Genomic DNA, 19,048 nt, shown 5'->3' on the forward strand with positions numbered 1-19,048 from the left:
ACCAACAGAAATGTTCGAGAAGAAGCTTTCAGCTAGTCTGTAACAGGTGTGCAAAACAGCTTGGCAAAAAAACAATGTCATATGTATGTTTTTCACAAAGAGTGTTGCAGTTTGTAGAAGGCTAGTGAAGGTTGTTGTAAAAAATTCTGTATTGCCTATGCAAGTCTAGTACAAAGTCACCAGCTTTTCTATGCATAATTTTTAGGGAACCCTGAAACTTGATCCAGACACTGAAGTTGCAAAGAAATTCGGACTAAAGCCAGGGCCCTTGGATGAAATTGAGGTATGTACAGTAGGTAGATCAACTTGCTGTAGAACATATACTATGCAGCCAATCAGTAAAATATGTACCACCATATGTTTCTAGCTTGTATATATAAAACATATCTAGGAAACACATTTAGCCATCATGATTAGTTATGAGCCAAAGAGAACCACATTTTGCTTTGCTCCCCCTACTTCATTGAGAAAATTGTTAATAAAGTTTGGAGTGAATTGCCAACACTCATCGTGAAGTGGACATTTTGTTGAAAATGAACTCGTTTACAATCATTGTAGTTATGTTGTATGTCGTAGATCAACTGTAATAATGTATTTCTGTATTCAACCAGATGTGGTCGGAACACCTTGAGAGGATCAGCATGATAAATGAGCAGCTGTCTTCACATGTTGCCATGAACATCATCATGAACCTGGAGGATGCACACAGCACTTATGCCCAGTCTTTCCTGCTGGTCAAACGTGATATTGCAAAGGTATAAGAGGAGGGGGACATGCTGTATTTTGACAAATACAATGATTAAGAGCTTTTCCTAAGTTCTTGTAGGACCTGATCCCAAAAATTAAGGGTTAACTGAAGTTTTGTTCAATCACACCTCTCCAGGGCTGGGGAAAAAATAAACATAAAAATGAAATTATACTTGCACACCTGTTCCTTTATACCGTTATTTGGTCCTGCATTAACAGTGTTGACAATTAAACATTCTTTGATAATTCTTTTGTTCGTCATATCTTTCTTATGTAGGCGGAGCAGGAAGCCAATGATAACTTGCAATTCCTCAGCACCCTACTCCCATGGTTTGAGAAGCTCCACTACACAACAAACTCACGTGAGATGGTGGCGACATTTGCCCCATTGATGCATACTCTGTACTTAGTCTGGGCTTACTCCAGGTAAATAATTACCCAGAAATGAACCCCTATAAGAAAAACACACACTCGATTTTTGTGAAGCGGTTTCTTGTGCCTGTCGAAGCGTTTGCTGCTCATGCCGAGCATCTTTGACAGCAGCCCGCAATTCATCCGCTGCTTGTGGCAACTGGAAACTCTCTTCGCGCTGTGAAAGAGGAGCATGTTGCCGCTCGATCACTACATCTGCTAGCGGCACTTCTTCGTTAAAGGATGGTTCTCGGCCCTCATTCAGCGCAGCGTAGTCAACAACCAAGCGATTTCTTAAATTATGACCCATGATCGATCCGTAGAGCAAAAATAGAAAGAAAACTAGATTTATGTACGTAGGACACTTTGAAGCTTGCAAACGAAACTAAGCACTAAGCTGTAATGCTATGCTTTATATCAAACAGTAAACAGAAGGATCGAATTACTAAATCCACGTGGGGTTGTCAAGCTGTGTAATTAAAGATTTTGAGATCTCAAAATTCCCCAATGAAAGAAGACAAAAATTGGACTCACCTCAGCTGATAAATATCTCAACCTAAAAGTTGTTCTCATCAAAGAGGTGTCTGGGATTACTCCAGGCAAATGAAAAAATGCAGAAAAAGAATCAGTTGATTCACCTAAGTGCTCATAAAATAGGGTGCTAAAATGAGTATGTAATGCCATCATTCTTTAATCCTTAGATATTATCATGAGCCAAAGAACTTCCTTCGCATGTTTACAATGCTATCAAATGAAGTTGTTGCAAGAGCTAGACATCTTGTTGGTGAGAATGTTCTTGACAACTTGCTGGAGGTAAGTGCTTTTTGTGAATTTTATCCAGTTTATGACCGGTGCGTGACATTTGCAGACCAGGCTGCAAACAAGACTGCATACTGCAGACCAGACTGCAGAAAGAATTCAGCAGGATATGGCCTTGTGCTGTCAACAGAAACTTTGAAACTATAAATAACAAGCAGTGATTTTGAAACTATAAATGACAAGCAGTGATTTGTCAAATGTGCAAATCAGTTACTACAAGAATCACTTAACTAGCAAAGTAGTCAATTTGAAGAGCTTGCAAAACAAGCAATTTTCAAAGATGCCAGTCTGCGGCCTTTAAATGTTGCGCACTGGTTCATGAGAGGGGGGGGGGGGGGGCATCTAAGTCTGTTCCACTGAATGAAGATTGGGTACCTGCAGCTAGAATAAGAATTGCACTGTAGTCTGCTGAACTAAACCTCTCCTGCCAAAAACCTAGCTAAGCTCTCTGATTTTGACATATCTGTATCTGCATTATTGGGTTTTAATTTTATCAATAAAAACCTCTCCTGCCAAAAACCTAGCTAAGCTCTCTGATTTTGACATATCTGTATCTGCATTATTGGGTTTTAATTTTATCAATAAAAACCTCTCCTGCCAAAAACCTAGCTAAGCTCTCTGATTTTGACATATCTGTATCTGCATTATTGGGTTTTAATTTATCAATAATGTCTCATCTATCCAAATAATCTTCCCTTCAAGGTGTCCATCGAGGTGGACAATAGCGTGAAAAGTTCTGTGAGTGAAACCTTTTGAAAAGCTCTTAATTTGAGCTTACATTATTTGGGTGCATGCTTCACCTTGCATGATAAGCTCATGGACCTGACTCACTGCTTGTTACCACCCTTACTGTCACCCTTGTAATGGGATTCTTAGAGTACAGGGCAAAACATCACTACTCTTTTAGATTTAAGTCATAATAAATATACTCACGTGTCTTGCAGTTACTGGGATATGACCTGGACCTGTTTGTATGCTGCTTGAGGTTTTCTTATTGTTGTCCTAAATCTGTAGTTCTCAATCAAAGAAGTGCTTGGTAAAGTTAAAAAAAATTTGTACTTCATCTACAGTTTCTTGTTGCAAAAAAGGGCAGTATTTGTGTGTCTGGCACAGTCGAAAAATGCAACTATCGTAAAATATCTAGTGAAAACGACTCGAATACTGGTCCCACTTTCGGCAAGCCTTATTTGTTGAGTTTTGTATCTACTCGGGCTGAGGGCAAATCAAGCCCTGGTCCCAGATCCGTAGGATTCGCACTGTGAACATATGTTTAATCTAACTGGAGGATTGTCTCATTCAGTCGTACGCAAGTCTGAAGGATGCCCTTCGCGTGTGTGCTGCATTTAGAGGCTGTTATTTAGACAAGAAAGACAAAGCTGACGACTTGAACCAGAGGAAACTATCTGAACAAACAGGCGCTAAGTAAGTTTGTCTCTTCAATCTCGAAATCATGAGCTAATGATAAGCCTGCTGGTATCTATTGGGATGTGTCACAAAAGTAAGAAAATGACTTAGCACTGGAAATTAGAAAAATGGGAATTTGCGACCAGTTTTAAAGTTTACTTCATAATTTTATTAAATTTATTAGGGAAACGCTTTTTATATCTTACAGGCACAATCTCGATTGAGAAAATACTAGTTTACATAAATGTATGAGTTGAAAAATGATTCATAAAAGCGTAAATTTACGCTATGCTGGTTAGATGTTTTTCATATTGTTTGCTATATAGATTTCTGCGAAAAATAATGCTATTATAGTAAAAGATAGATATCAAGAGGCTGGAACGGCAGGCCCTAGATCAGTATAGCTGTCCACTTATGAGAGTGTCTAATTGAGGAGTGTCTACTACGGTTTTAAATATTCTGCTTTCAATGTTCATACTCTCACCCACGATTTCCAACGCCTTCTTGGTTTCGTAATTAATCACCAAAATCACTATGGAACCTTTTGAATTGGCCAGCACTGAAATGGTATTTAATCACTCCACCACTCCCCAAGGCGCTGGAGAACTCGCAGAATATTAGAAATTGCAGCAGGGCAATGAAGAAATGACCAGTAGTGGCGTGGCTGTGCCCCCCCCCCCCCCCCCCCAATGTTTTCTTACGTTTCTGTATTGTGCTCCCCCAATCTTTCGAGGCCTGCTACGGCTCTGCAGTGATGTAACAGCATTTTGTTCTATCAGTGTTGACAGTGGTGGTATGGTATGGCACTCGAAGCTCTACACAGACAGCCTTACACCCAAAGCAGGCAAGCTCTTTGCACGAGGCAGCACTCTAACGGACAGCATGAATGACCTGGAGTCCGACCTCTGGACCGACTCACCCTGGCCCCCACGCAACAACCCGTGCTTCCTGAGCTTGAATAACTTTATGGAGAGGTGCAACGATGTGCTGGAACTAGTGCAGACCACAAGGCATTTCGAGCTTCTCACGTGCGCCGCTGAGGTGGGCGGGGCCGGCGGTGATAGCTTGGATTGTCTTGTGCGCGAGATTCACACCAAGTTTAACGAGGCTATTGTCTCCTTTAAACAAATGGCTCACGTAAGTGGAATTGGATCCTGCCTAATTAATACAATACAAACTTCAGTACAAGGGTACTCACGATATCGATATAATCTACATATGTAAAAATATTACAATTTTGGATCCCGACAATAATAAATTTAAAATTTGTTTTCGATATACCTCAATGGTGCATTTCCCCCTGTCTCTTGCAATATCGCTGTATCACTCTTCTACTGTAGTTAATGTAATCAGACTATTGAAGAACGCGCTTTTTTTTTTTTTCTCTCATCGACGCTTCGGTATGTGCTGCCTTTTTAATGTCTCTGAGACAAAAAAATTCAAAGCATGTAATTGTCTAATTTACTATATTATTAACACGTAGTGGATCCCGATGCATGTTTAATCCAAGTCTATATTATCCACAGTTAGTACTCACATGGTAGCAGTACCTTTCTAATAGAGGTTGACATCGACTTTATGATCAAGTAACACTTTTACTTCGTTGCTATTATTTAAACCATTTGGATTTCCTTACAGGATGTCTTGGATGCCGAAGAGACGCAGCACTTCGAGCGCGAGTTCTTCGCTTTTCGTTCTGTGACAAGGGTTAGTAGTATAGGGGGTCTTAAAAGCGAGTGATTTTTAGGGGGCAAAAAGAACAATGAAATGACAGAAAGTAGGAGTAACAGTTGTTTGTTACTATTTTTGAAGGACTTGGAATTCAGCCTGGCAGACGTTTTGCGTCAGAGCTTCAAGCAGTGTTGGGACACACGAGCTAAACTGAGGCTTCTGGAGGTGTTTGAAGGAATAAGTGGACGGGAGTTGGTCCAGGTGTGTATGTTCAATATACATCGTTCAATGCACAGGAGAAGCTGTACGAGTAGTATTTTTATGAATGGCATGATTATGATGTGTTTTTTTTCTGAGCTTAGAGATGGTTTGACTAAAGATACAGTAAAGATAGATTGGCCTATGCAAGGATTAATGATAATTATGCTTAAGATAACAGTTGGTCTGGGTATGCGACAGCATCGTTACATGTTTTTCTCAACAATGTTAATGGTGTTTAACGCGGCTTTATGAGCGCTTATCTTGGGTATTAACCTGCGTTATGCTGTTGTTGTATTGTTCTGTTTTAGAGAGAAATTTATATTAATAAATCAATCGTCCAATATTTTAGGCAAACTTGAAAGACATTCTTAGTAGCATGGTACATGACTTGACCCAAGAGTTACTCAGTGTGCGCAAGTTCTTCGAGCAGAGAAAGGACGATCCCCCTTCTCACCCACACCTCCCTCCCGTGGCGAGCAAAGTCCTTTGGCTCCGCGGCCTCAAACTTCACATACAGGTATAGAAGTAACCAAAAGTTACTTTTTTAAAGAGCTTGAATTCAGCAGTTTTGCTAAGTTACCCAAGCTCAAACATAAAGGTCTCGTTTGCTAGCGAAAGAAATGAAGACGTGAGATGCAGACGCGTGGATGAAAATCAACTCACGTAAACATTGCATTCTCCGTTTCCTTCGTTCGTGTATCTGTGGTTTTCCCTTGCCTTTTCTCTAACCTTCTACGTCTTCGCTTCCTACTTTGTCTATGAAAAATGAAATGAAAGAAATAATACACTCACTGAAGGTGTTTAGCAAAGAATAGAGCTCTGCGAACCGTCTTTTATTTTCCAGTTCTCTTGCCATGGAAATCCAAATTTCTATCTTCTGACTGTTCGAAATAAAAGAGTTGCTTTGCAAAAAGAAAAGCAAAGTTGCTTATCTTTGGGACAGACTACTAAAGAATTTGGTATAGTTTTCATAACTTAAGAAATCCTTGATCCGCCAAATTGTCATATAGTGAACTAACATTCTAAATTCCGGATCACCCTTATTACAGCAACCGTTGACCCGTCTGGGCCGCGTCTCGCCCGCCTCCCTCAAGGGGGATGATGGGTGGCGACTACGGGACACATGTACTGATCTGCTCAAGGACATCGAGAAGTAAGACAATACACCTTTATCACGCTTCAATAGCAAAAAAGTGTACTTAGTTTATAATGTAATAGAGATTAGAATCAAATTTATGGCATCGATAATTGCAATATTGCGAAGGTTTGAAAAAAAATGGCTTGCAGAGTTTAAAACTTATGAAGATTTTAAACTGAACAGTTTAAGGCCTAGGACAAACGCTGTTCTTTTCATGTACCGTTCCAAACGCAAATGAGCACAGAACAATCGAATTGGTTCATTTGCCAACATTTGCATTTGGAACGATTCACGAAAAGAACGGAGTCTAACTAGCCCGCCCAGCATAATTTTGTGTTCTCATACATCTCTTTAAAAAACAAATTATGACAAGAACAAAGACATTGGAAATAAGGATCGAAGAATGGACCCTACTACCTTATACATCTACACTCTGTTTTCTTTCAGATGCGAGTCGGAGACATTACGCCAGTGGCAAAATGACATCCAAACCGAGCTTCGAGTCAAACTCAAGCAGCCGCTTCTGGTATGTACGAACGAAACGCAGAGAGCCGCGTTACTTATCGCTAGCGTTTAAGATCCTACACCCGACATTTGCTTTTCCAATAATTATAAGATGTTTTAATATTTAAAGAAAAAGCAAACGTGTCACGCAACCTATGGATCTTCAAACATTATGCTAATGTCATGGGGTCTTTAAAAGTCAGGATAATGTCACGCAACTAACGCGCTCTTTAAAAGTTAGGCTAATGTCACGCAACTAACGGGCTCTCTAAAAGTCAGGTTAATGTCACGCAACTTTCCTCAGATAACGGAGGTAGAGTCGGAGGAGAAACCGCCCATCCTCCACGTTAACTTCGACCCTGAGCTTCTCCTACTTCTGCGAGAGATCCACTATCTAGCGTCCGGGCCATTCAACGTGCGTCTCCCTGACGCCGTTCGCGTTCTTCTCCGCTCTACGGATGACGGGCTGCTCCGCTCTACTGCCGCGCGTCTCGACACCATCGTATCACGCTACAACACCATCATGACGTCCATGGAGGAGTACGAGAAACCGCTGTTTGAGAGAAAACTGGCCAAGATTGATGAGGTAAGTGTGGCCGTAAGCCTTGCCCTTCGCCGTTAGCCTTACAGCTTACCTGTATTAGTTGAATTTTCGCCAACATTCCCAAGATGCCAAAACCGTTTCTCTTTCAATCAAGTTTCGAATTTCAATGGAACTCGCTTTGTAGCCTCTGACTGATCAATGCATCGCATTAAGATGGCTTGTAGCCAAGTCAAGTCTAGGCCAAAGAAATCAGATCTTGGTTTTTAACTGACAGAAGCCAAAGTGTATTTGTCGCTTGGAACTTAGAGGATGAGTACGCATGTTTCTCAAAATCGCTGAAAAGGGAACAACAATGCTCACTCAAGGAAAAATCTCGAACTGGGGTATTACTCATGCGGTCAAGTGACTGCATCCTTTCGGTTTCATTGGTTCAACACGTAACAATTTCTCACCCTTTTGTCATTCAAGATCAAACAAAAACACGCAAAGAAACAGAACACCAATTTCCAGTTAAGCGGTGCATTATAAGTGTGAATTTTGGTTTATTTTCTTGACATCCTTAGGCCTTTTGTGAAAAGATTGAATGTTGTCGCGATAAAATTTCTTACACCGCTATCTCCAGGTCCTTCACCAGGGACTTTATGAATACTCGTGGAAAACATTAGAGTCAGCGGACTTTGTGGAGCATGCGTCTTACTTGGTGTGTGATGACGTACACTTCAACCTCGGTACCGTGCAGTCCAATTACCGCGAGATCTGCAGCATTGCGGACTCATGGTCGACTGGTGGTCAGCTGGACGTATTTACCCCCAGGGACCCCTCCCTTACTTATCCCATGGACAAGTTACAAGGGCAGCACAAGTGAGTACCATGTTAACTTTAAACTTGGCCTGTCATAATGCAATGCATTCTTTGAAGGAAGAGTTTGTCCATCAATGGTTGGCAAATTCAGGTGTGACCAGAGCGTGAAATCTGCCCGCCTGACCATGTCTCTTGGGCGTCTTTGTTTCAGTGAGATTTTCGAGAATCACAAGCATACCATCATCGTCGGAGGATTCAGGATTCATGCGCTGCTTAAGTCCACGTTTGAGGTAATATTTCCCATTCCTTTGGGTACATGTTCTGCCGAGATGCAAAATAAAAGCAGTCATACAAAAAATTGAGTCATGAGTAATACTGAATTTGTACAATAAACCATGCATAGGTTCTAAATGTGAACCCACACTATAAAATAAATAAACAGTATATATATCTAGCACTAATACTTTAAAATCCTTATGCGCACTGAAAAAGGCCCATCCTACAGCTAAGGAACACAAACTCCTAGTAAGCTCACATATATTCAACAAGTCAAATTCAGGGCCGAAATACAGATAGATGCAGCGTATTTAATTAATCACTACTTAATAGCTATTAAAGCCGCATTGTCACCAGTTTACTTCCGGTCGATTACGTAACAATCTCCGATGATTTTTAACGGAAAACGCGAAAAATATTTCAAAATATTGAAAGAAGTGTGTCTATTGGACGTTTCTTTGAGAATGTGATTGATAATTTAGAGCGGATGGCCTGTTAAATATCTCGGATTCAAATATATTCTTTTGTCTTTTAACGGTTGAGGTTTCCGTCGGACCTCCGGAAAGGAACTGGTGACAAGGAGACTTGAATAAAATGTCGTGTTTGACTAAGCTTCTCTTGTCCCGGGTTTCCAGGCAGTCCAGATAAGTAGAGCGTCACCTGCCTGGCAGAGCTACACCCAGCATGTGAGTGATGTGGTCCTGAGAGGTCTCCGTGAATCAACACTCGCCTCACTACGCTCGATGCTCAATCAGATCGTAACCGCTAACATAGCTCAGGTGAGCTTTGAAGTCCAAATTTTACAGCTTTCATGTTTTAACTGTTTATCAAATTACCCAAAACTATAAAGATAAATCACGCAACCCTTTTGGGCACCCGATTGTAACGTAATTTTTTATAGGGTATTTTTTACGAGTTTTTTTCTACTTAGAAGGCTCTTGTGGGTGTTGTTTTGTCTAGCTAGTTTAGTTTAGTTTATTGGCTTTGTCACACAAAAATACTACGGTTTACAATAGGAAATAAACAAAATTAAGAAAATAAGAAACAATGTGACGGGAGAAGAAAACAGGGCGTAAGCCCCAATTGAAATTCTTTCCCAACAAATTACAAACAATAAAAATTCTAAAACGAAAATAAAAATTGAATTACATAAATTTAAGCTCTATGAAATTATGGAGGTTGGTAAAAAGCAAGTTTCTCTAAATAGTGAGTTGTCAGCTGATATCTGAAAGACGAAAGCGTAGTGCAAGATTTCATAAGTGAAGGAAGTCTATTCCAAAGTTTGACAGTTCTAGGGAAATACGAATTCCTGTAATAATTTTGGTTGTGAGTGGAAAAAAGGCGGTAATTGTTAGGATGGTAATTTCGAGTATTGTAACGGGACGTGGCTGGAGAGAGAAGGCTAGCTAAACTAATGCTAACATCACCATTTTTTATTTTAAATAACAGAACTAGATCGGTTATGTCTCTTCGATATTCTAATGGGAGGAGCTTAAGAGTTTTCAGCCTTTCTGTGTATGAAACATCGGCGGGATAGTTCAAAATAAACTGGGATGCTCGACGCTGGAGAGCTTTGTGCTTGCCTGTCGAAGGCGACCAAATGCAAGAAGCATACTCCAGGTGGGGCCTAACAAGGGTGCAGTACAGCAGCTGTCTTGTAGTTGGGTCGAGGATGTCAGAACAGACCCGTTTCACTAGTCCAAGCACCCTGTTTGCTTTTGCGCACATAGGCTCGATGTGAGGACCCCAAGACAGATATTTGGTAATTGTAACGCCGAGGTCAGTCACCTGCGCTACTGGATCCAGGGTGCGACCGCATAGTTGGTAAGGGTACGGAGGACGCTTGGTGGAACGCTTCTTTGACATGTGCACCACTTTACACTTAGATGCACTAAACTCCATGCCGTGTTCTAGACTCCAGCTGTACAGGGAGTCAAGGTCAGCCTGCAACGAGGTTGAAAAACTTGCAGTGTCTATAGAGCGGCAGAGCTTAGAATCATCAGCATAAAGAGCGATGTTTGAGCCTTGCTGCACGTAGTTAGGCATATCGTTGGCATATACTAGGAACAACAGGGGCCCAAGGATAGATCCCTGTGGGACCCCTGAGGTCATTGACAGCCAAGAGGAGGACACACCATCGAGGACAACACGCTGCCGCCTTCCCGTTAGGTAGGATACAAACCATTTCAGCAGAGAACCCGTGACTCCATACTGCTGCAGCTTAGAAATAAGCAGATGATGAGGCACCTTGTCAAATGCCTTGGAAAGGTCTAGGTGAATGACATCAATGTCCTTCCCCCCTGCTAGTCTGTCTACGATGTCATGATAGACTTCAACAAGTTGCGTCACGGTGGATTTTCCCTTAAGGAATTCGTGTTGAAGCTGGTAAATATGGGGGGAAATGAAATTTAAGCAGCGCTTGAAGACGCAGCGTTCAAGAACTTTTGACAGGATACACAGAAGAGAGATAGGCCTGTAGTTTTCTGCCAGGATAGGGTCATCCTTCTTGAACACAGGTGTGATATTTGCGTCCTTCCAAAGCGCGAGAACGGATCCAAGAGACAGATTAAACAACTAGTCTAGTTCGAAACTGATCAACTTGTGGTCGGTAGAAATAATGTCATTGAATCCGTGCATGTGTTGAAATTTGGATGGGATACTCGTCAAAATTAAATCGAGAATGTTCCTTCCCCTTGTTGGAAAATCAATAAGCTGCCATAAATAGTGATCCTTTATAATTTTGCAGAGATAGTTTGTGAGGCAATCGTCGGTTTTAGCGGCTTCTGTCGTCCAGTCGATCTCAGAGAGATTGAAGTCGCTAATCACTATTAACTGATCGTATTTCGCTTTAGAAGCTAGGCGCAGAGTTTTCTTGAGTTGTTTTAGATACTCTAGGTCAGTGTCCTGCGGCCGGTAATAAATGATAGCCAGAATCTTGCGTCGTGAGTTAGGACGGAGCTCGCATGCTAAAAGTTCAGCGTCGGTTTCTAAATCACATCGACGGAGGCTTACGATACTGTTTTTGACCGCCAGGAACACTCCTCCTCTACGGGACTGTCTGTCCCGTCTGTGGATGGTGTAGTCCGCGGAACTAGGGAGTAATTCGCAGTCCAGATAATTTGGATTCAGCCAAGACTCCACACAGAATATTAAGTCCTTGCCAATGGAAAGTGCTTGGAGTTCGCTCCGTTTTTTAGCGACGCTCCTAGAATTCATATACAAGCATTTCACGGTGGTACAGCAATTACTTTTCCATCTAGAGAACGCCCGTGGGCCAGGATGAGTGCAACATCTCCGCAGAGAAGCAGAAGCCCAACGAGGTAGCAGTTTGGTCTGGTGAAGTCTCGTCTTGGACGAAACAGGGAATGATGTTGATTCCCGAAATCAGGCCTATTAGAGAAACCCACTTTGCAAAATCTCCATATATAGAATGACGTCTCTTTGCCATTGCGATTAGCAATAGGTGGCTGAGCAAAAAGTAGCAAGGATCGTATAGCTAACAAAATGATGACATAGCTCAGGGAGACGTGACTGGCCGCCATGATGGTCAGTTGTTACCTATCACGAGAAAATGCAAATATATAAAAGCGTCTTAGAAGGGAGTAACATATTACCACGAGGAAAACGTTAACTACATGGGTTTCATGTAGTTATCGGTTCAGACCCCTTTAGGCTCGGCCGTGAGGGTCGGATTACAAACAAACAGTTTTCGGAGTCTGAAACGTGTCTTTTCTCCTTTTTGTCAATTGTCTTTGAGAGATTGTAACACCAATCTTTGAGAGATTGTAACACCAATCTTTGAGAGATTGTAACACCAATCTTTGAGAGATTGTAACACCAATCAATCATGCCGCCATTTAAGTATTTTGTTGAAGCGAGAAACTGTGAACTTCAATCAAATGCCGTGGATGCAGCCTCAAACTTTAACCTTGGATGATTAGAATTAAAATTGTGCTTTAGCGAACACATGTTGTTAAACAGCACAAGCAGTGCATTTCCAATTTTTTTTGGGGGGGAATGTATTTTTCTGAAGAACACATTTCTTGATCCTGTCTAATAGTTTGTGAAGGAATTCTACTGTACTCCCTCTTGGTCGTCTCAACTCACGATAATCTATTGACAGGACAACTCGAGCGTACCCATCCTGACCATACGACTAGAGCTGATAGGACCCCAAGTACTGTTTAACCCGACGCTGGACGAAAACACCGCCTCACTCAGCGTACAGGAAGCTGTCCAGAACTGGCTCAAAGATTTCCTGGGCCGGGGTGACCAGATTAAACCCTTGGACGACGGCAGAGAGGTAATTCGTAGTTAAAAAGAAGACAAGGTCAGATCTAGTAATGGCTGAAATAAGAGTATTCATTAAAGAAAAACACTGCATTACATTAGTTCGTCTTTAGCAAAGGTGAGCAAACAAATACGTAATAATGATAAGTAGTGTCAGTCTAAATTGTTTTATGCCGTTTATTTTATAAGTTACTTACTGCCTGATTGGTCAGTTCTATAGATCCAGTTCAAAGTCCAGACCTTCCAAATTCAAAGTAATATAGCGGGGCTTGTTTTAGTTGATTTTTTTTTTTCAATCACCAAACATGGTAATGTAAGGCCTTTTGATGAGGTCTCGTGCAGAAAAGAGCATCGCGCAGCATTACTAGAATAATGTCGTCACTAAACAAATAGCGTGAATAACGATAGACGTCGGAAGGACGTCAACGACACACATTTAAGATCTCTTCCCGCACTAGAGAAAGAAAAAAGGTGGTAGCTTATAGGGACTGCGTTCGCTGGCTTTTACCCATGCTGCTTTGTTTCCCTAGTCGTATGCCACATCGATCAAAGAAGATGAGGAGGTGGTCAGACTTGTAAAGCAGATCACGGATGTTGTGGAGCAGAACTCTACCGAATGCAAGGTAATGTGTCCTTACTGCTTACACCTAAGGCTATGTCACACGAGGCAATTTTTCTTGCAACTTGCGATGCGGCGATGAATATTTCAGATTGCAGTAACATTATGGAAGCACGGGTGGCCTAGTGTGTTAGCGCGTCGGCCTCTCACCGCTGTGGCCCAGGTTCGAATCCTGGCTCAAACTGGGGATTTTTCCGGGTTCCTGCCTTGAATCGAATTTGTCACAAGTGAGTTGAAGTTATTCTCCCGTGTTTCCAGTCTTCTCGGATAAGGACACTAAACCGGAGGTCCCGTCTCTTCAAGCTGCACTACATTAACCTGAACCGAAGGGACGTAAAAGAACCACTGGGGACGCAATAAACCCTCTGGCAGTGACCACCCCCAGTGACAGTGCTTAACACTGTCGATAAACAAATCGGCCTCCTAGTATTAGCGAAAGCTACCTATAGGAGTAATAAATCGAATCGAATCGAATGATACACAAGTCCAGTTTTCAAGAAATGTTGCTAAAAGAGTCCTTTCAAACAATTTTACTTTTCTTGCAACGCTACAAAAATGCATTGCTAGTTGCAAAAAGGGGTTGTTGCAGCGGGTTGTTCAATACTTTAACAAATCTATGCATGGCATTGTCTGAAACACTTATAAGGCCACTGGAGCGTATCAGAAAACTAGGTCAAACAATGGAAGGGAACAATGCCATACATTAATTTGTCCGAGTATTGGACTAGTATTGAGGACTAAATCTCTAAGATAAAGAGATCAGCAAGAAACTCTAGCAAGATATTAAATAGTGCATCAAAAGATCAAGTCGGTCGTGATCAGTAACAAAATACATTTCACACACTTTTCGTCTTCTTCCTTGTACTAGTAGCGCTGTGAAATGTAAATTAAAAAACATAAAAGATTTGACGATATTTTCCAGGGATTCCTGGCCACGTTCCGCGAGTACGCGTTTTTATGGATGCAGGACGTTCAGCGCACATTCGAAGAGTTCCTTGCGGGTAACATCGCCGCGCACCCGCGTAAGATGAACCGCTCCGAGCTCATCAGGTCACGTGCCTCCGTCAACTCCGAGAAGTCCAGGAAAGATAAGGACAAGGACACCAGAAGGTTCGGAAATTAATTAATAAATAAATATTATAAAATCGCTAAATAAATTCCAATACATTGCATCAGTTTACTTCCGGAGGTTCGACGGAAACCTCAACCGTTAAAAGACAGAAGAATCTATTAGAATCCGAGATATGTAACAGACCATCCTCTAAATTATCAATCATATTCTCCAAGAAACTTCTTATAGACACAATGCTTTCAATATGTTGAAATATTTTTCGCGGTTTCCGATAAAAATCATCGGAGATTGTTACGTAATCGACCGGAAGTAAACTGGTGACAATGCGGCTTTAAACGCTATTTGTTTACAGCTCTAGCAGGACATCAGCTGCAGCTTCCACCCTCAGTACCAGCGGCGCCATGGGTCTGTCTGAAAAGACCTTCCTCAACCCTAAGAAAATGACGGCGTCAAGGGAGGCGCGGCAGGAAAGTGGTCCCTCACTTGACGACTTCGACCGGGAGATCGAGATCTACATGGTAAGAGCCTCGAACATAGGAGAAGTTGAAAGAATCAGCGAGGAAGTGATAGGTTCTTCACTTAGAGGTTAAACAGGGAGATCGGTCTGCAACTTATGGAGAAGGTCTTGAATGTCTTATGTGATACGGTGATAAGGGTAAACTGCCAGGAATGTGTGTGTAAGGTGTAGGCTTGGATTGGGCGGCTTCACAGAATGTAAGGCCCCTTTAACACGGTACCGTCAAATTTTGTGACCGTTCATACAGTAATCCATTGCGTTCACATCGGGGGAAAATGAGACAGCTCGCTGCGGTCGAAAATTCGACCGGCATCATGTTAAAGGGGCCTCCATCACTGTATTAACGGCACGGTAATGTTTGCAGACGGCACGTGACGAGATCTACGCACTACAGGACTGGTGTGACGTTGGGTGGATGCGTGTCAACATGGCGCCCATTAAGCAAGTGCTGGGAACGTACTCCAGCAAATGGATGTTCGTCTACACAAAGTACCTGTCTGATCAGGTGAGAATGACAACGTCATATACCTCCAGGTCTGCTAGAAGGCACGGATGTGCCTGGTATTAGGGATAACCAAGATCAGTTACAACAAATAGTGGTAGTCGACTAAGGATGCGTTTTTTTTCCTATCATTCTGGAATGGGAATGGTTGGTAGAGAATGTTCAGAATGGCTTTCGAGTAATGACAAAATGGGTGGAATGGCCTTCATTCCATTCCGGAATAGGAACGCGGGATAAACGAACGCGCGCTTTTTCTATTCTACTCATTCTCATTCCGAATCACGAGTAAAAAAAATCCCTTAGTATGGATAGGTTGCATTTCCATAGCGCAAGGATTTGCATAGATATAAAATCGTTTCAGATGGAACTCTGATCTACCACATAGTGTTATATACCATGTCTAAGAGTTACTTATTGTAGGTATCCTCGACCCTTAATGACTTGGACTCGTTCCTGAAGCGGATTGAGCCAGGAATTGAGGCGATAACAGGCAACGAGCGTGACATTGCTTCCTTTATGAGACTCATGAGAGTTTTCAACGAGGTAAGAAGCAAGCCTTTCCATGCATTGATATCAGATAGACACTTCGAGGTAGCAGAAATTCATTTTACCGGGATTCAACTGTAAAAACCAGCTGAATAACCTTTTTTATCACTGTGTTGTTTTGTTTCTCTTTCCTTTATATGTTTTTACAACCGCCTGCTCCACAACAGCGCTTTCGGCTTTTGCACTCTTCAGTGTTATAACCTATGTGTGGTTTGCTTGTTGTTATGTTATCACCCATCATCTCTTCCATGTGGGAGAGGGCTGATTGGCGGTTGGTTGCAAAAAAATATAAAGAAAAGGGGAACAAAACGACACACTCGTGGAGAGTACCAACTACAAAGGATAACTTCTTTTTTTCCTCTTTGCCTCTTGAAGGTGAGCACCCAGCAAGCCGAGATGGACAGCAAGTTCATCGCCATGAAGCGCACCATTGCCTTGTTAGAGAAATACGGGCAGAAACTGCCAGAGATGACACAGAAATTCTACGCCGCAGCTCCACAAAGGTGCGGTGTTACCCTAGACTAAGGGAAGGCTGCACTTCGCGTAAAATCAGATGGGGTGTGCCACCGGAAACCCGAACCCCTGACCCTACTAAAGATATAAAAATCCCTAACAGGCGCAACTTTATATTGGCCTGACACGAAAACAGACCTGCTGCCCAGTCGGCCCAGCTGAACGCAAAACGGCCCCTGTCCTTTCCCATACCAGTCAACTTTTGCCGTACTGTCTCCCCATAAGAAAATGTCAAAAACTCCCAATTTTACAGACTGTCACTAAATTACGGTCCCGAGGATGCCTTTATGACTAGAGTTATGACCGTTTAGAACATGTAGACCTGTGTATGAATTCTGTAATTTTATCGCCCAGGTGGAATAACCTAAAGATGAAGGTCAACCAAGCAAAGCAGCGGCTTGGGCCTCGCATTCAGGCCGAGGCTAGGAGTGTAACACAGGTAACACATGTCATTTACCATTTCATACTTAGACATCGTTCGCAATTTGCCGCCTAAAGCATTGGTTATTAGGAACTCCACCACTCTAAAAAAAATTCCGATATAACTTTGACTTCCCCTATAATAACTTTATTTCCCCTAGACAAAAAGATCACGGTCCGATCGCGACACAGGCGTAAATCCTTGGTCCCTAGCACGGGCCAAGCAAACTGATATTGCGAGATCTATGAACTTTTCTCTCACGCGTATTCCACTCTGTGTTAGGAGCTGAAGGCATTTGGGGGTCGCTGCGAAGCCCTGTCCCGAGAGTTCGCTGCCTCAGAAGCTTTCAGTCGCAAGTGTGCGATCTACAGCGCATTCACCCTAATGGATGCGTTCGGCAAGAAACTCGCGACGATGGAGGGCGAGGCGCAGGTCGGTACCTAGACACCATGACACGCCCATACTGTAGCATTTATTGGGGTATGGAGAGTCACCCATGTTGAGCGAAGCCACAGAAATAAAGACGCCAATATGGAGCAAGCAGGGTTGGTGGGTGGGGCACGTCATCAGAATATCATGAGTATTTATCATGAATATTAATGTAATTTAAATAGTACATTGCATGCATACTAATTGGTTGTCGAACGTTCAAGGTTTCACTGTAATTACCCCACTCTTAGTCAATAAGTGGTATTTAATTGACTTTTCAGGATCTCATCGAGCTTCAGGAGTTGTTTGAGAAAGTTGTGGTCAACTTTTCCGTCTTGCCACAGTAAGTATTTGGGAAGTTGCAGATACTCAAAAAGAGATAAACAATCAAAGTTTGTTAGCAATTAATCAATCAATAAACGACTACCATAATTGATAGATAAAGTGCACGGTAAATCTGATTATGTTTTCTCTACTTTAGGTTGCGTTCAGACCTGGAATGCTTGCGACAGGTTTGGACAACCTATCGCACTGTACAGGAACAGCATACCGAGTGGAAACGCGGCCGATGGCAGCGGATAAACACACGGCTCATGCGCAAAGCAACTGATGCTCAGCTAGAGGTGGTTCAGGCGCTTCCGAGTGACTCCTGGGACTGGGATGTGTACCTTGGCATGCACGACTCAATACTGAACATCCAGGTAACACAACACTACTTTTGCTCATTATATACCATAACCCTGAATTTCACTTGGCCTAGGAAATACACCTCCCTCTATTCTTTAGGCGTGTCTGCCCATCGTATACCATAACCCTGCATTTCTAATGGTCTCCAATATACATCTCCCTCTATTCCTTAGGCGTGTATGCCCATCATAACCCATCACCCCGTATTTCTCGAGGCCTGCAGTATATATATATATATATATTCCTCTATCCCCCATATGCCTGCCTACCCATTATATACCATAACCCAGTATTTCTCATGGTCTATAATATAATCCATCATATGACATAACCCAGTATTTTTATAGCCTCTAATATACATCTCCCTCTACCCCTCCTATGCCTGCCTACCCATTATATACCATAACCCAGTATTTCTCATGGTCTATAATATAATCCATCATATGACATAACCCAGTATTTTTATAGCCTCTAATATACATCTCCCTCTACCCCTCCTAGGCGTGCCTACCCATTATATACCATAACCCAGTATTTCTCATGGTCTATAATATAATCCATCATATGACATAACCCTGTATTTTTATAGCCTCTAATATACATCTCCCTCTACCCCCCCTATGCCTGCCTACCCATTATATACCATAACCCAGTATTTCTCATGGTCTATAATATAATCCATCATATGACATAACCCAGTATTTTTATAGCCTCTAATATACATCTCCCTCTACACTTCCTATGCCTGCCAACCCATTATATACCATAACTATCCAATATTTCTCATGGTCTATAATATAATCCATCATATGACATAACCCAGTATTTTTATAGCCTCTAATATACATCTCCCTCTACCCCTCCTAGGCGTGCCTA

General features: G+C 42.1%; 1 protein-coding gene across 2 annotated transcripts in view; it reads left to right on the forward strand.

Moving 5' to 3' along the window:
- Positions 1-19,048, forward strand: part of LOC5515459 (dynein beta chain, flagellar outer arm-like) — a 76,083-nt gene that overhangs the window by 3,655 nt on the left and 53,380 nt on the right. For both annotated transcript variants that reach the window (XM_048733039.1, XM_048733038.1), the window contains exons 5-30: positions 206-283; positions 612-755; positions 1,025-1,173; positions 1,860-1,971; positions 3,278-3,399; positions 4,161-4,518; positions 5,020-5,088; positions 5,194-5,313; positions 5,663-5,830; positions 6,363-6,466; positions 6,899-6,977; positions 7,260-7,541; positions 8,122-8,360; positions 8,512-8,590; positions 9,212-9,355; positions 12,700-12,879; positions 13,397-13,489; positions 14,408-14,595; positions 14,910-15,075; positions 15,439-15,579; positions 15,997-16,119; positions 16,498-16,625; positions 16,990-17,074; positions 17,339-17,488; positions 17,767-17,828; positions 17,967-18,186. In XM_048733039.1, coding sequence (XP_048588996.1) covers positions 206-283; positions 612-755; positions 1,025-1,173; positions 1,860-1,971; positions 3,278-3,399; positions 4,161-4,518; positions 5,020-5,088; positions 5,194-5,313; positions 5,663-5,830; positions 6,363-6,466; positions 6,899-6,977; positions 7,260-7,541; positions 8,122-8,360; positions 8,512-8,590; positions 9,212-9,355; positions 12,700-12,879; positions 13,397-13,489; positions 14,408-14,595; positions 14,910-15,075; positions 15,439-15,579; positions 15,997-16,119; positions 16,498-16,625; positions 16,990-17,074; positions 17,339-17,488; positions 17,767-17,828; positions 17,967-18,186 — 3,783 coding nt within the window. The remainder of the gene's footprint in view (positions 1-205; positions 284-611; positions 756-1,024; positions 1,174-1,859; positions 1,972-3,277; positions 3,400-4,160; positions 4,519-5,019; positions 5,089-5,193; positions 5,314-5,662; positions 5,831-6,362; positions 6,467-6,898; positions 6,978-7,259; positions 7,542-8,121; positions 8,361-8,511; positions 8,591-9,211; positions 9,356-12,699; positions 12,880-13,396; positions 13,490-14,407; positions 14,596-14,909; positions 15,076-15,438; positions 15,580-15,996; positions 16,120-16,497; positions 16,626-16,989; positions 17,075-17,338; positions 17,489-17,766; positions 17,829-17,966; positions 18,187-19,048) is intronic.

Source organism: Nematostella vectensis, chromosome 9 (assembly GCF_932526225.1).
Source record: "Nematostella vectensis chromosome 9, jaNemVect1.1, whole genome shotgun sequence".
Taxonomy (NCBI): domain Eukaryota; kingdom Metazoa; phylum Cnidaria; class Anthozoa; order Actiniaria; family Edwardsiidae; genus Nematostella; species Nematostella vectensis.